Source organism: Octopus bimaculoides, chromosome 22, assembly GCF_046866305.1.
Source record: "Octopus bimaculoides isolate indiv1 chromosome 22, ASM4686630v1, whole genome shotgun sequence".
NCBI lineage: Eukaryota > Metazoa > Mollusca > Cephalopoda > Octopoda > Octopodidae > Octopus > Octopus bimaculoides.
The window spans coordinates 15,137,288-15,154,593 of NC_142949.1; the positions used below are offsets into that span (position 1 = coordinate 15,137,288).

The window sequence follows — 17,306 nt, forward strand, 5'->3', positions numbered from 1 at the left end:
GCCTGAGCTTGATTTTACTTCAAAGATCTTATTTCTTTTTAAGCATGTGAATTAACTTTGTGAAACTGTTAAATTCTTAAAATTATCTTTGACAGTTCTTAATACTCTCTGCTACATCTTTGTTTACTTTCTCTCGTTAAGAAGTCAATCTAATTTATTTCAGAATTTTTGCTTACATCATTGGATACACAATCTTTTTCACTTATCTTAATTATTGTCATTGTTTTACTTGTCATTTCCCTTGAGCTATTTTTCTTTTTTGATTATTATTGATTTTATAAAATATATAGAATTATATTTTTCATGAATATTTTTTTACCCCCTTTTATTTATGTAGGTAAAACCATCATTAGATGAAGCTTTTGTGATTCAAGAACAGAATATTGCTCTGAATTTCATTGGTTCACGTGGAGCTCGTCCTGGTGTCACAAAAGAGAAACGTATCAAATATGCCCGAGAAATCTTGCAGAAAGAAATGTTACCTCATGTTGGTGTTAGTGATTTCTGTGAGACTAAGAAAGCTTACTTTTTGGGGTAAGTGAACCTCTTCAAGCCATTAGCATTCAGCCATAGAAACCATGCCAAAGCAATCCTTAGAGCTTGGTGCAGTTCCCTGGCTTCCAACTCCTGCCAGCATGGAAAATGGGCCTTGAATGGTGATGTGATAATTACTTCATTAAATGTAATGCTTTTTGAAATTGTTTTGAATTAATTGAGCATTATCTTGTAGATTTTAGATTTCAATGATGTCATTGTTTACTTTTAGTACGACATTGTAGGACTGAACATGACTGGATTGAACATAAAACTGTCTGACTCTTTAATGATTCTGCTGAACCTAAAATCCTAATGTAGCTAATAACCAATATATATATATATATATATATATATAAAGGTGAACTGCAACATGGCTAGTGATTACTGCATATATATATATATATATACTAGCAGAAATACCCGGCTTTGCCCGGGTTAAAGAGAATAATGAAATCTAAAAACGCCGTCTAGACTACGCAACCCTCAACTGTTAGTAGCTACGATACCATATTTCTACATTAATAACTCTCCAATCCATGCCAGCATGGAACATAGACATTAAGTGGAATGCCAGTCTCTCATCTAGGAGGGCCTTGAAATCAATGTTACCAACTGGGGACTATGTGTGTCGTAGTGATAATAAAAAGACCCAAAGGAGGTCTGCAACGAAATAATTTTACTCAACACTTTGCAAGTGGAGGCAAAGATGTGTCTCATTTACTTGACAATTTATGCACCACATTGCAGAAATCACAATGAAAGTATATCTGAAAGGGTAGTCTTACACTGTTGTACCGTTGAATTACAAATAATGCTCATCTGTTATGTTCGGGTTAAAATTTCAACATCAAAAATATATGAATTTTCATGGGAGTTATGGCCGTTATACATAGAATATAATTTCCAAATTTCATAAAGATCCGTTCAGTACTTTTGACGTAGTTTTGGATAAGAAAACAAATGACTAATGTGTGTGATGGGTGTATATATGTATAGATATCTGTATGCATGTATATATATGTATATATGTGTACATATTACATGTACATCTATATATATATATATATATACATCTACACATGTGTATACATATACATGTATGCATATAGATCTATATCTATATATATATATCTATGCATATACGTGTACATATACATGTATATGTATACATATACATCTCTTTCACTCTCTTTCTCTCTTTCTCTCTTTCTCTCTCTCTGAAAGTATCTGTCATTACAGTATCGAAATGTGATTGTTTCAGTTAGTGGAATAACGTGTACATATACATCTATATGTATACATATACATCTCTCTCTTTCTCTCTTTCTCTCTCTCTCTGAAAGTATCTCATTACAGTATCGAAATGGGATTGTTTCAGTTAGTGGAATAGTTTCATTTTTAAAGTGAAAGTATTTGACATGAGAGTTTAGTTTTTATTTCAATTTTGACACGTAATACTTAAATAGTGGAGGAGATATTATGTTGCTGTGGGCTCGAACTCTGCAAGAAGTTAAAAAATGTTTTGACTAAAACACAACTGGAACCCTAAGTAAGGCATCTGTAAAATTTGAATGAAATTGGTTGCGTAGTTCTCGAGTTTTAGGGATTCAGACAGACAGACAGACACACATTCTCATTGTTATATATATAGATAAATGTGCAGTAATCACTCGCCATGTCGCAGTTCACCTATCGTGTCCCCAGTACATCGCAGATTTTTCTGGCCATTATATGTAAATTTATATCGCAGGTTTCAGCAGCTGATTGGTATTTTATGTTTTTTTAAGATTTTAATTATTTTTGTGGTGAGATAAACATTCTCACGTCTCATAATTGATAAATAAAAGTACAGTACTGTACTGCACTGTATAACACATTAATTAAAATATATCAAAAGAAAATACGTAGTGTACCATAGATGAGTAAACAAAGAATCACACATACTGTAGGGAAAACGAAACTCCTAAGAGTGTGAGGAGAGTTTATAAACGCTTAAATATATAAATATAATTAAAAAATATATATAAATTATAGAAATAATAATTAAAAAATATATAAATTATAAAAATAGTAAAAAAATATATACAAATTATAAAAATAATAAAAAATATACAGTACAGTACTGTTTCTACTTTGCGGATTTTCACCTATTGCGGCAGGTTTTGGAACGTAACACCCTCGATAGTCAAAGGATAACTGTATATATAAATATATCTGTGTTGTCTATACACACCCTCATATTTTTCAGGTACATGGTACATAGGCTGCTTTTAGCTGCTTGTGGTCGTAGAGAAGTAGATGACAGAGATCACTATGGTAACAAAAGATTGGATTTAGCAGGACCACTATTGGCATTCTTGTTCAGAGGGTAAGTGTTATTATAATCATTTATTGCTGGACACTGATATGGTGGAGGGGTGGGGGTGAAAGATTGCATAATGTTTCTATAACTGTTTTGTAATTATTGCAGTGCTTTGCTGAAACATGTGTGTGTTCTATAAAGCACTGAATACCGTACCTCTTTTTTGCTTGTTATATATATATATATACTTAGAAACCTCTATCCTTTGGTTTCTAACTATAAATCCTTAAATTCATTTGATACACTTATTTGTAAAATTCCAGTTTGTTCCGGAATCTGATGAAAGAGGTTCGCATTTATGCTCAAAAGTTTATTGACCGAGGAAAAGATTTCAATCTGGAACTTGCCATTAAGACGAGAATCATCACAGACGGGCTGAAATATTCTTTGGCCACAGGCAATTGGGGAGATCAGAAGAAAGCCCATCAAGCAAGGGCTGGAGTCTCTCAGGTAAACTAACCACAATGTCACTTCTGTTGCTATTAGTGTGAGCAGATAGGTGGTGGCCATGCTGGGGTACTGCCTTGAAGAAATTTAATCACATTGATCCCAGTTCTTAATTTTAAGAAATCTCTATTTGTCACACTGGTAAGTTACTGGATGTAAACATAAAACACTGTTTAATTTCCAAGTAGTACCAACATAGACACTGATGTAGACACAGAAACATAAACAATAGGCTTCTGTACAGTTTCCCCTCTACCAGTTTCACTGATAAGGCATTGGTGAACCAGAGGCTATAGCAGAAAACATGCTATGGGATTGAACCTGAAGCCATGTAGTTACAAAACAAACTTGCCAACACAGCCATATCATCATCGTCGTCGTCGTTTAACGTCCGCTTTCCATGCTAGCATGGGTTGGACGATTTGACTGAGGACTGGTGGACCAGGAGGCTACACCAGGCTCCAATCTGATTTGGCAGAGTTTCTACAGCTGGATGCCCTTCCTAATGCCAACTACTCCGAAGGCCAGTTAGGTGGTACTGGCAACAGCCACGCTCAAAATGGTGTATTTTACGTGCCACCTGCATAGGAGCCAGTCCAGCGGCACTGGCAATGATCTCGCTCAAATGTTTTTCCACGTGCCAGGAAGGCGACGTTGGTAGCGATCACACTCAAATGGTGCTATTTACGTGCCACCGGCACGGAAGCCGGACAGCTGCTCTGGCAACGATCACGCTCGGACCTGTGCCTATAACTGTTCTTTTGGATATTGCTTTAAAAATTAACATTTGAAACAGAATATTAGGTGGTGGTTTCAAAGGGTTATGACTAATTTGTCTGCTTCGTTTAAATAAGTCAATCAAGTGTGTAGAAACTCCCTACTATATATTATGCTGCTGTTTTTGTTTTAACTCCAACCAAAAACTTGATTCAAGGCACCCAAGACCAAAGATATTCAGGTTATGATTATCCCATCTTTTTTTCCATTTCCAAACTTATGATAATCTGGAACTCTAGGTTTTTTTTTCTTTTTTTTTTTTTTTATAAGCTAGTTGTGATTTGGTGGTAATTTAGCTGTTGTTTCCTCTATGTCAGTCAAGCTCATAAAAACTCCATATTTGACTGATTGTATTTAGAACAAAGTGATGCAGCAAAGATTATATGTTGTTCTGGTAGTAACATTATTGTTTACATGTCACCAGTGTTTCATTTCGGCCTGCTGTATCATTAACTTGTCCTTTTCTCATGAGTTGGGTCCAGTTTACAAGAAGTAATAGATGGGCTCAACATTGTTTTGTTCACAGGGAGTAGAACTGGAATTGAAACCAGGAAGATAAGATGAAAGTTTTACACATTAGACTTTAAGAAAATTAGGTCTGATAGATTGAGAGGTGTGAATAATTGAACATACAGGTAGGTACAAGTGTGGCTGTATGATTAAAAAGTTTACTTCCCAACCACTTGGTTCTGGGTTCAGTCCCACTACATGGCACTGGGTGTCTTCTACTATAACCCAAAGCTAACCAAATCCTTGTAAGCGGTTTTGCTAGACAGAAACTTAAAGAAACTCATCATGTGTGTGTGTATTTATGTATTGGTCTCTCCTTGTCTTGGCATCATGTGATAGTTGTAAGTTTAAGGCGGTGAGCTGGCAGAAATGCTAGCATGCCAGGCGAAATGCTTAATGGTGTTTCGTCTGTTATTATGTTCTGAATTCAAATTCTGCCGAGGCCGACTTTGCCTTTCATCTTTTTGGGGTCGATTAGATAAGTACCAGTTACGCACTGGGGTTGATGTAATCGACTTAATTCCTTTGTCTGTCCTTGTTTGTCCTCTCTGTGTTTAGCCCCCTGTGGGTAATAAAGAAATAATCATGTGATAGTTGTAAATGAGTGTCACTGTCATACAAGCAGTGTTGTTTATTTCCACTCTTCTGCGGACAGGATGTGTAGCCATGGGGAAATATTACCTTGCTTGGAAAACCGGTAAAGGTTGGTGACAGAAAGGGCATCCAGCTGTAGAAAATCTGCCTCAACAATTCTCATCTGAACCCCGTGAGCATGGAAAAAGGGACATTAAAACAATAATGATTATGAATAAGCTGAAGCAATGTTTCAAATCTTAAAAGAGTTTCATAAATATCATCATTATCATCATCATCATTTAACATCTGTTTTCCATGTTGGCATGGGTTGGACGGTTTGTCAGGAGCTGGCAGGCTCAGGAGCCACACCAGGTTCCATTGTCTGTTTTGGTATGGTTTCTACAGCTGGAATGCCCTCTCTTGTGCCAACCACTTTTTAGGTTTCACCAGCACCAGTGCTTAAAAACTGGGAATATTCTGCTCTCATGGTGATCCACCTAACCTATTCAGTTTCTGAATTTGTGAGTCTCTTTAATGATTGTTTTCTTAGTAGTCCTAGAGGTTTTGCTTCCAAACTCTATATTTACCAAATCTTGTTCCTTTCAGGTATTAAATCGGCTCACATTCGCTTCTACATTGTCCCATCTTCGTCGTTTAAATTCCCCAATTGGCCGTGATGGCAAACTGGCTCGTCCTCGGCAACTTCACAATACGCTGTGGGGTATGATCTGTCCTGCTGAAACTCCAGAAGTAAGTTTATCTTTATTTATTTATTTTCTTTTTTAATTCCATATTACCACTTACCACCCCTTTAAAAAGGGCCTCTTTGTGTTGTGCAAATCAACCTCAACAGGTTCATTAATAGATCAGAAATTACAGATACAAGAAGTGATATTAAATGGCTCAATGTAGAATTAAGGACTTTCCACCACTGCACAAGGTTCCAACTTTAGAGACAAAATTTCAAACGTCTCTATGAAATGGAACATTATGGGATTCACTCCATCATTAGTTGACAGACTTGTGAAATAATTATGAGTTTTTAATGAGAGATCAATAACAGTTTCTTTTCTTATCTTTTACTTCAGGTTGGGTTATTTTCTTAACTTATGTCTTTCACAGTATCTAATATGAACCAATATTTTTTCTACACATTCATAGATTTAGTGTAGATTCTATTGAATTTCCATTCGAAATTTTTTTAATTGTTTTATTCTCACCTTTAAGGTTTATTAATTTGAAACTTCCAACTGGTGAGATACATATAATCTTATAACAATTAAGACAATCCCTTATTAATTAAATTTCTTGTACTTTTTGTCAATTCAGGGTGCAGCTGTAGGACTTGTGAAGAACTTGGCCTTGATGGCCTATATTTCTGTCGGCTCTCAACCCTCTCCAATCTTGGAGTTTTTAGAAGAGTGGAGTATGGAGAATCTAGAAGAGGTAGCACCATCTGCTATCCAAGAGTATGTGCTTTTAATTCTTTTATTCTCATTTCAATTAACCCTTATCGTCTAAAATATATCTTTTTTTTTTCTTTTCAGTCGTTAATAAAAAAAAAAAAACAAGGTTTTGGTTTTGTAGTCATTAATGTATTTTGGGTGAATTAGTAACTCATAAGTAATTTTATGAAATTTAGAAATTTTATGTGCTTAACAGTCTTTTTATTTTCTTCATTCCTACATTCCCATGATGTCAAATGTTGCAGTGGGCACAGATGAACTATCTACATTACCATTTCTTCCAACTGAGATCTACTCACCTTCTTTGGTGGTGTCCAAAGACTTTTGATGTGTTGTTTGTGTGCAGGTGTGTCTGCTTGTACTTCTAATGTATCTCCTGTTCTTTAATATTTGTTGCTGAACAGAAGTGTTCAGTATCAACCATTGGATGTGCAACATTTTACTGAGGACGAGGGAGATAAGAATATGGTTGGGCATTATGCAGGAGAGGTAGGTGCTTGGACATGTAAACTGCTGTGTACTGGCAGTAAAAGGTATCTGGGAGAGAGAAAGACATAAGAAGAGGGCTCTGGGGGTTTTGTGTGTCCCCCACCTCTCCCAACAGGTTGATTCAAAATCAAGTGGTGTAAGAATTTGCCTTCATGCCAGTGTATTCAGTCTACACTAATATGGAAAAGTGGGTGATATTGGCAGTTGTGATGATAATGATTGCATGTGACAGATTCCACTCTTGTGTCCTCCCTTAGTCTTAAAGCATGAGTTTTAAAGAAAACTCTTGGAGACCTTTGGTGTCATGAGAATTACCGTCTTGGTACCATTTGGTAACAGTCAGCTTGATCTCAGGAAATATCTTGTCTGATCTCTTGCCAGTATTAATCACCATTGATCTATATTATATATTATATTGATTCAAGCGAGATCGTTGCCAGTGCCCCTGGACTGGCTCTTGTGCGGGTGGCACATAAAAGACACCATTTCGAGCGTGGCCGTTTTCGTGCGGGTGACACGTAAAAGCACCCACTACACTCTCTGAGTGGTTGGCGTTAGGAAGGGCATCCAGCTGTAGAAACTCTGCCAAATTAGATTGGAGCCTGGTGTTGCCATCCGGTTTCGCCAGTCCTCAGTCAAATCGTCCAACCCATGCTAGCATGGAAAGCGGACGTTAAACGATGATGATGATGATGACCATTATTGATTTTCTGTATGATTTATATGTTCTAATATTTTATTACATTCTATAATTAATGTCTAATACCATTTCTTTGTAGTGCAACTAAAATCTTTGTAAATGGATGCTGGGTTGGCATCCATCGAGATCCTGAACAGTTGATGAACACACTAAGAAAATTAAGAAGAGAAATGGATATCATTGTATCTGAGGTCAGTTTTCTATGTTCTTTCTTAATTTATGTTCCAAATATTAGCTAAAATCTTCCTTATTTTCAGACCTAATTGAAAAAACAGTATTTCAATGGAAATCTGATATCAAATGGGTTTTAATTATCAATCTGTAGAGTTAAGGGCTTGTTAATTATTTATCTACAGAACATTCTTCCTCTATGTACATTTATCCTTTATTATTCATCAATATTATGTTTCTTGTACTTCAGGTATCAATGATTCGAGATATTAGAGATAGGGAGATTCGAATATATACTGATGCTGGACGTATATGTCGGCCGTTACTGATTGTGGAGAACCAGAAGTTGTTGCTTAAACAGAGTCACATCAAACAACTGAAACAAAGAGAATACAACAATTACAGGTGAGTAGATTTATCACTCAGTAGAGGTGTATCGTTTGATATACATGTAACTTGTTGTGGAGTAGATGGACCCATCCATATGGTGTTCTCAGTTGCATGTGTCTTTTCTTTATTGTGAGATTTGCTATCCTGAAATTTAGCACTAATTTATTTTCTCTTCATTTTAACTCTTTTGAGATTAGATTTCGTAATAATTAGACTTAATAATAATTCAATGAATTTTTATGATAATTCAGATTTTGGAGGATGGAATTAGTAAAGTATCTGACTTGATATGTTACTGATGTCTTAAAATGAGATTTTGATCGGCATTTTAATTTAAATGTAAAGACTTTATTTTGGGTAGTATTGTAAGGGGTTGCTATTAAATGGAAACTTTATCGTAGATGACATTGTAAGGGGGTCAATATTAAAAGGGTGAAATTTATCGTGGATGGGTTTCATATGGGTTGGTATGAAAACAGTGAAATACTATTGGGAAGTTTGTTAAAATTAGTTCAGCTGTTGTATTTAGCATGTCAAGTAAATACATAAAAGCTTTCTTGCATCGCTTGATTTGATTTGATTTTAGTGGATGTTGTGAGGCTGTGAATTACAGAGTAGATGAACTGCTTATCATTGATTAAGTAATTTAATTAAAATTGCAATAACATTGATATTGTTGTTACGAACTAACAAAAAGAAAAACAAATATTAATAAATTAGATTCTTGTTCTTAAAACTAACAACTTTCTTCACGTAGTAATTATTATTGTTCAGTTATCATGTTCTAAAACTGATGTTTGCCTATCCTTCTGTTCCTCTATATGTAATTGTTGCTAATTAATTGAGTTCATACCTGACTAATTACATGTCGTTAATAAAATCTTCTTTGTTTTCTTAGTTGGCAAGATCTTGTAGCTAGTGGGGTTGTGGAATATATTGATCCTCTTGAAGAGGAGACAGTAATGTTGGCTATGACTCCAGATGATCTCCAAGAGAAAGGAATGGCGTACTGTTCTACATATACTCATTGTGAGATTCACCCTGCTATGGTACTTGGAGTTTGTGCCTCGATTATTCCATTTCCAGATCACAATCAGGTAATTTTATTTTTTTATGTGTATGTATGTTTCAAAATTTTAAATATCCCTGTAATAGCAATATTGCTAATACCATTCATGTCAAAAGTTTATTTTATTTTTCCCCTTGTCAAGTCACCTTGTAAATTATAAATATTCCATTAGCTTCCAGCTCTTGGAATCTTTTTACTGTGGCGCCAGCACTAGTGGGATTGTCTTGTCACTCACAAGACTAAAGAATCTTTATGATTGAGACAGTGGTGGCATAAGCTGAACTTAGTCTGAGGTGTAAAGAGGAGTTAAAAGTATGATGGTAGGAACATATTATAATCAGGAGGGTGGAGAACAGCAGACACGATGTCGGTTTTATTTTTATTTTTTTTTTTTATGAACCTATCATTAATGCTCAGCCATTTATATTTTTCCTTTTGTTTTGTTCTCTGCTGTTTTACCTTTATTACTCAATGCTGTTGCTCAGCATGCTAGAAATAGCAACCAGATATGCTGAAGTTACATCATACTGTCTTAAAAATAGGAAGAGCTTATTGGAAAATGTCCATGGCTAGAACAAAGAGTAACACTTATTCTATAGGTGATACTGTTTATATATATAAACAGGGTGGTCACAACTGGATCCCTTTCCTACCACTATCCATTCCATTATAGTCGTAAGAATGGAACCTGTTTTCATGAATCAGGTAAAGTTGAGCAAATAGTTAAGTCTTTTGTTGAAGGCTTGTACCAGACTGACAGCTCTTTTACTAAGCCTTAAACTCCTAATCGTATTTCAATAAACCTGCACCTTAACACCACACCCCTGTTTCATATTTCACACCTGGCTTTTTTTTTTTCTTAGTTCCATAGTGATGTGGGTTGGCTAGGTTTGTTCCAGGATGATGTCCCTCCATTAGTTAACGTGCTCAATCATTGTCTTCTTCAGAATCATTGGGACCACCAATGTTAGTCTTCTCTCTCTCTCACATGGAAGTTTACTTTACCAATATCTATATCATAGTTTTTGTCTTTGTGTATGTGTGTGTGTGTATATATATATATATATATATATATATATATATATATACATATATATATACAGGGTGACCCTCCCCAAAAAACACAACCCATAAAAATTTTATTAAATCCTACAATGGTCCAGCAAATTTCTTGACTTCAGCTTCAGTCTATGTACGATCATTCCCTTTGCATAAAAGTCGTTTTTTTTTTTTTTTCAAAATATGCTCCAAATGGTTTCCGCGGCATTCAAGGCACACTTGCATACATCGCACAAAATTGTCAATTACTCAAACACATTCCTCTTTAGGGATTTCCCTGATTTCTGCTGTGATTGCTGCCTTCAGTTCACCAATCGTTTCAGGGTTGTCCTGGTAAACATTATCCTTGAGATACCCCGACAGATAAAAATCTGGGAGTTTCAAGTCCACTCAATGTCACACTTCCTGCTGATCAGTCTCTCCTGAAATCGCTCTCTCAGCCAGGCTAGGGGGTCATTTGATACGTGGTGGGGTGGCCCCATCTCCCTGGAACCACTGTTCATCTCAATCTATCGACAAATTTGCTGGACCTTTGTAGGATTTAATAAAATTTTTTATGGGTTCTGTTTTTTTTTTTTTTAGGTCGCCCTGTATGTATATATATATATATATATATATATATATATATATATCTGTGAGTATGCATAAAATTTCAAATCTTTGCGTTTTTTCCTTTACGCAGTCTCCCCGTAATACCTATCAAAGTGCTATGGGAAAACAAGCTATGGGTGTTTACATCACAAATTTTCACGTCCGAATGGACACCCTTGCTCACGGACTGCTGTATCCCCAAAAACCATTGGTTACGACTCGATCCATGGAATATCTTCGCTTTAGAGAGTTACCTGCTGGTAAGAAATGCCAACATTTTATCGTTGTTGTTGTTGTTGTTGTTATTATTATTAATGTTTAGGGTGGCAAGCTGGCAGAATCGTTAGCATGCCTGACAAAATGCTCGGCAGCATTTCATTTGTTTTCATGTTGTGAGTTCAATTTCTGCCGAAGTCAACTTTGCTTTTTATCCTTTCAGGGTCATTGAAATAAGTACCAGTTGAGCACTGGGGCTGATATAATCAACTAACCCCTTCCCACGAAATTTCAGACCTTGTACCTATAATAGAAAGGATTATTGTTCTTATGATAATGGTTTCGCATTTAGGCACAAGGCCAACAATTTCAGGGGAGAGGGCATGACGATTACATTGACACCCCCATCCGCATTGTTCAACTGGTACTTATATTATGGACCCTGAAAAGATGAAAGATAAAGTTGACCTCAGCAAAATTTGAACACAGAATGTAGAGACAAACAAAATGTTGCTAAGCATTTTAACCTGCTTGCTAATGATTCTGCCAGCTTGCTCCCTTTGTTGTTGTTATCATCATCATCATCGTTTAACATCCACTTTCCATGCTGGCATGGATTGGACAGTTTGACTGAGGATTGGCAAGGTTTCTACAGCTGGATATCCTTCCTAACGCCAACCACTCCAAGTGTATAGTGGGTGCTTTTTACATGCCACCAGCACGGGAGCCAGTCAAAGGTCACTGGCATCAACCACGTTCAGATGGTGCTTTTATGTGCGGCTGGCATGGGAACCAGTCAGGGCATTGGCCACGTTCGGATGGTGCTTTCAGACTTTCACATAGCTTATTCCAAGTGTTGAAAGGTGATGAATTAGCAGCATCGTTAGCACATTGGAGAAAATGCCTTGCAATATATCTCCTGGCTCTTTGTATTCCAATTTCAAATATCACTGAGGTCAGCTTTGTCTTTCTTCCCTCCAGGGTCGATGAAATAAAGCACCACTCAAATGCCGGACTGACAGTACTGACTTAGCCCCTCCCCCTCAGAATTGATGGCCTTGGGCCTAAGCTTGAAGCAATAATTTAATTTGTTGCTGAAATTAATATTGGCCAAATACTGGAGTTGATATATTCAGTTATATCTTTCCTCACCCTCCCCTCTAATCTGTTGCCTTGTACCTCTCCTAGAAATCATTATTTCACTCTTTAACATTCAGTTTATTCTGTTAAAATGTAATACTTTATTTATTCACGTTGTTTTGAATTAATTTAGGATTATATCGTAGCCCCAAGATTTTGATGATGTGGCTGTTTATTTTTAGAATGGCATTGTACGGTAGGTGTGAGAGGCCAGATGTGGTTAATTTTAGCACAAAGCAGGCAGAGTCTTTTGATTTAAGTATTGCCAGTTTCAATGCTAACGGGTTAAGTTTGAAAAGACCTGTGAGTGCTAGAATTGGTAAAGCACTGAACATCAGTTTCACCTCTCATAGAACTGTGAGGTCTGATATGTTGTTTCAGAAAACATTTTCTGGGATTTACATCCAAATCCATGACCAGCACTTTTACTTTCCACCCAACACAGTTTAAATACAAACTACTTGTGTGTCTCTCTGTTTGCAGGTATTAATTCCATAGTAGCCATTGCATCTTATACTGGCTACAATCAGGAAGATTCCATTATTTTGAATGCATCGGCTGTTGACCGTGGTTACTTCAGGTGCAGTATTTTTCTTTTGTTACTGATCTGGTCAAGACATTCTCCCCTTGACCTTGCAGTCCCTTTCTTGAAAGTGTCTTTGTTCTAAATGTCATGTGTTGTTATTGTCATCCAGACCTCTGACTTGAGGCCTTCCAGATATGACTGTCCCATCTTTTCTTCAAACATACTATATCTAAGACTTCATTATTGGATGCATTATACTTCCCTTGTAAATAAGTTGGTTGAGTGTGAAGATTTGGCTGTTATTTCTAGCTGGTTGTGTAACCACATATAGGGCCTTTCGTTGGCTCAAAATGATGTGTTTGTAAAAATAGCTGGAAAATATAACTGTCATTCATAAGCGAAATATGACTCGGTAGCATGTACCATACTTCTGCTTATTGTTTTAAATACCTATGTAGTTGCAAGCACACACACACATTAGCCTAGTTGTGCATCAGGGAGATGACAGCTGGAGAAGAAGAAGGCTGCACCAACACTAAACTGGTATTCACTTTCAGCTGAATAGACTGGAGTAACAGGAGATGAAGTACCTTGCTCAAGATCACAATGGTCTAAGAACTGAAACCACAATGACCTTATGATGATATGCCTAACACCCCTAACCCTTAGTCTACATTCCAGGTAGGTTCAAAATGCCATGTGTATCCATAGCAAGTCTGATGGCTCTTTTAAGTAGAAGGACTCTCATCCAGGAGTCAGCATATTTTATAAAGAATAGGATAGATACAAGAACTTGTAGGAAATTTACCTTTGTGAGACTAACATCCTATCTTGGAGTAGAAGTATTTTGCCTCGTCCCATTTTGCTGCTTCAGGCACCAGAGTTTAGCACTGGTCCTTACAAAACCCTGAAATTTTTGATTTACCCTCAACATCATTGTTTTAACAATCATTTTGCCATGTTAACAGTCTGAATGTGTGTATTGAATGGGAAAAATCACCTGTTTTCTCTGTGATCTTTGAGTTCCATCTTTTTGAGATAGAATCATTTTTAATCTTTCTTCATCTTATACTGTTTGTTCAAGCCAATAAAGGACCTGTTTCATAGTTGCTCAACCTTCTGAAAATAGCAGCTAAATCTCCCTTAACTCAAACATTAGCATTTTATAAAAGGACACATACATTGGATGATGTAGTCATTGGTGTCCTGTGCCAGACAAAATCCTTTCTACCATATTTTATCTCTAGACCTCTTTTATTACTATTTTATTCTGGTGGAACCTGCCACAGCCATTCAGTGTTTAAGAACTAGTTTTATAGAAACTTCTTTCAAAATCCCTATTTTGTTTTTCACACATTAATTTGTGTAGGTTGAACTCTGTAAAATGTGAGAGAAAGAAACCTAGCTATTCCTTGCAATAAAAATTTTTTTCATGGACCCTTAAAATACTATTGTGGATCCCCAGTTCACTATTTTGTTGCATGGACCCCACTTGAGAACCACTTTGCTAGATAAAGGCTGACCTGGACCTCAACAACAGGTCCTGCAACAACCAATACTCAACCATTCCCACAGTGAATTCATTCTTTATCGAGTCTGTGAGTAATTGCACATTTCAGGACTAAATGCGTTTTGCTCCTCTGACAATTTCATTTCGTCCCACAGGTCATTTTTCTTCCGCTCTTACAAAGATCAAGAATCAAAGAAAGGAATGGACCAAGAAGAAATATTTGAGAAACCAACTCGAGAATCTGTTCAAGGTGAAACATCTTACATTTACAGTCTCTTCGGTGTATATCTTAGGTACTTTAACTAGAAAATTACTATGCGCTTGTATGAAAGACCAATCAACCAATTTACCAATGCTAAGTTGTTCTGGGAGCCGTGAGTTCAATCCCCAATAGATCATTACTTTTGGTTCTCTTTCATATCATTTATGATTTCTTTGTCTGCAATAATTGAAATACCTGATTTAGGTAGCAATCTCTCTCTCTCTCTCTTTCTCTCTCTATCTATCTATCTCTCTCTCTCTCTCTCCATATATATATATATATATATATATACAGCTGATGTAGATCATTTATAAAAGTTGGGTAATTGGTTGTTGGAAGAATGGGGGTGGGGATAATTCTTCTTTTCCTTATTTTTCATATTAACACTTTATTGTAGCTATTGCAGGCCTTTGAAATTTTGGTTTATTACTGAGTGAGAGAGCAGTGCATGCCACCAAAGTGACACCGGGGTAAAATATACAAAGCCCAGTATACCCATCATGACTATTCGTCTGATAAGGGTACACCAGGCACATGCATCACAACCATGTGTTCACGACATAGTGATCTCATATCAAGATAAACCATGCATGACCTTGCAGGTGGGGCCAAGTTAGAATTTTCTACAGGTTGAGTAGCCCATCCCGCTCAAAAGGTCCCTGAATCAGGTTTGTTTAAGGATGATGAACAAAACACCCATGTTTCCAGAGATGAATTATCCAAATTCCAAAGAATTCCTCACAGCACAAGACTTTGATGCTCCCCCACTACTTCTACATATCGTCAGCCACTAAGGGACATGCTCAACTGGTTAAGGTCAAACAACTGACAAGTAAATCTGTGGTGCTGGGCAGAATATTTGCTATCATTATTATAGCAGTGAGCTGGCTGAATCATTAGCATTGTCAGGCAAAATGCTTCACAGCATTTCGTTCATCTTTACATTCTGAGTTCAAATTCAATTGAGATCAACTTTGCTTTTCATCCTTTCGTGGTCAATAAAATAAGTACCGATTGAGCCCTGAGGTCAATGTAATCAACTTACCCCTTCTCGCAAAATTGCTGGATTTCCGCCAAAATTTTGAAACCATTATTATTATTATTATTGTTATTATTCATCTTTTTAGGGTCAATGTCATCAACTTGCACCCTCCCCCTAGAATTTCAGGCTTTGTACCAATAGTAGAAAGGATTATTGTTATTAATTCAAGTAAAAATTCTACCCTCACCGCAATCTGATTCACTGTTTCAATTTCAGGAATGCGTCATGCTATATATGACAAATTAGATGATGACGGCATCATAGCTCCTGGTACAAGAGTCTCTGGAGATGATGTACTGATTGGCAAAACACTGACACTTCCACAGAATGAAAACGAGGTAAGCATATGACACCACATCTCCCTTCACCACCACCCCAACACCCATTCTCCACAAAACCACAACCCTACACTGCTGGCCCACTGATATCTGTCATTTCTCATCTCTACCATACCATTATCTCATCTTTTTCTTTGAAACTTGCTTCTTCATTCTCTTTCTTTCATCCTAATATTTCTCTCTGCAACACAAGTTTTCTAATAATCACAAACTGCTTTCCACTGGAAATCTTTTGATTCCCAATTCACCTCCTTCAGATCACTTTAATCATAAACTGGATCAGCCTCTTTACCCTTTTATCTCCAAGGATATAAAACTGCTAAAATTCTTCCTCCTCCTTTTCCTCTTCTTTATTAGTTTAAGCACCAATGAAATCTAGCAATTTACAAAAGTTCTTGCTCACTTATGGTCATAATAGTTCCACAACTGCTTAGGCCAGTGATTCTCAACCATTTTTTTAACCTGTGGATCCCTTTGATTTCTATTTCACTTGGGTGGACCTTCATAGCAGTTCTCTAGCTGCAGAATAAAACTGCCACAAGGCGTCTCACTGAACCTGTGCAAGTTTAGAGGGAAAATGGACATAGTAAAAAATGTGAGAGTAAATGTGTAACTTTTGTTTGTTTTTTTTTACTCCAAATGTGTAACGTTTTGTTTCTACTCTCTGTTACAGCTTGATAGTACTGTTCGAAGATTTGCCAAAAGAGATGCCAGTGTGTTCATGAGAAGAAGTGAAACTGGTATTATTGACCAGGTAGGGTCCTTGCTTTTCTTTCTGTTATAATGGCTGATTTGGTACCACTTTTAATGTGGTGTATTATCTTATATGGTTTTTACTGTGATTGATAATAAATATATTTTATTCCTTGATAAACCTATTACTTATAACTTAATTATAAGTAGTATCACTATACATAAATCTCAGCTCAAGCTACAGAAATGCCATAGTGAAATATATATATATATATATCAAGATGCTTAACAGACATGTTGAATGTGCATGTATGCTGAAGATAAGTTAGTGTTCTATTTCACTGCTGTAAAAAGCAGTTTCATAATTGCAGAAATAAATTTCATTAACAGGTTGGAAAGAAATGAAGAAAAAGAAAATATTTACTACATTGGTTA

The 17,306-nt window shown here is 36.4% G+C and overlaps 1 protein-coding gene across 1 annotated transcript in view; it reads left to right on the forward strand.

The window, feature by feature from the left end:
- Window positions 1-17,306, forward strand: part of LOC106874492 (DNA-directed RNA polymerase II subunit RPB2) — a 46,559-nt gene that overhangs the window by 19,238 nt on the left and 10,015 nt on the right. Inside the window, exons 7-19 of the mRNA XM_014922237.3 lie at window positions 338-534; window positions 2,786-2,905; window positions 3,163-3,349; window positions 5,816-5,959; window positions 6,539-6,678; window positions 7,944-8,055; window positions 8,286-8,440; window positions 9,324-9,522; window positions 11,236-11,404; window positions 12,984-13,080; window positions 14,692-14,786; window positions 16,057-16,178; window positions 16,852-16,932. Coding sequence (XP_014777723.1) covers window positions 338-534; window positions 2,786-2,905; window positions 3,163-3,349; window positions 5,816-5,959; window positions 6,539-6,678; window positions 7,944-8,055; window positions 8,286-8,440; window positions 9,324-9,522; window positions 11,236-11,404; window positions 12,984-13,080; window positions 14,692-14,786; window positions 16,057-16,178; window positions 16,852-16,932 — 1,818 coding nt within the window. The remainder of the gene's footprint in view (window positions 1-337; window positions 535-2,785; window positions 2,906-3,162; window positions 3,350-5,815; window positions 5,960-6,538; window positions 6,679-7,943; window positions 8,056-8,285; window positions 8,441-9,323; window positions 9,523-11,235; window positions 11,405-12,983; window positions 13,081-14,691; window positions 14,787-16,056; window positions 16,179-16,851; window positions 16,933-17,306) is intronic.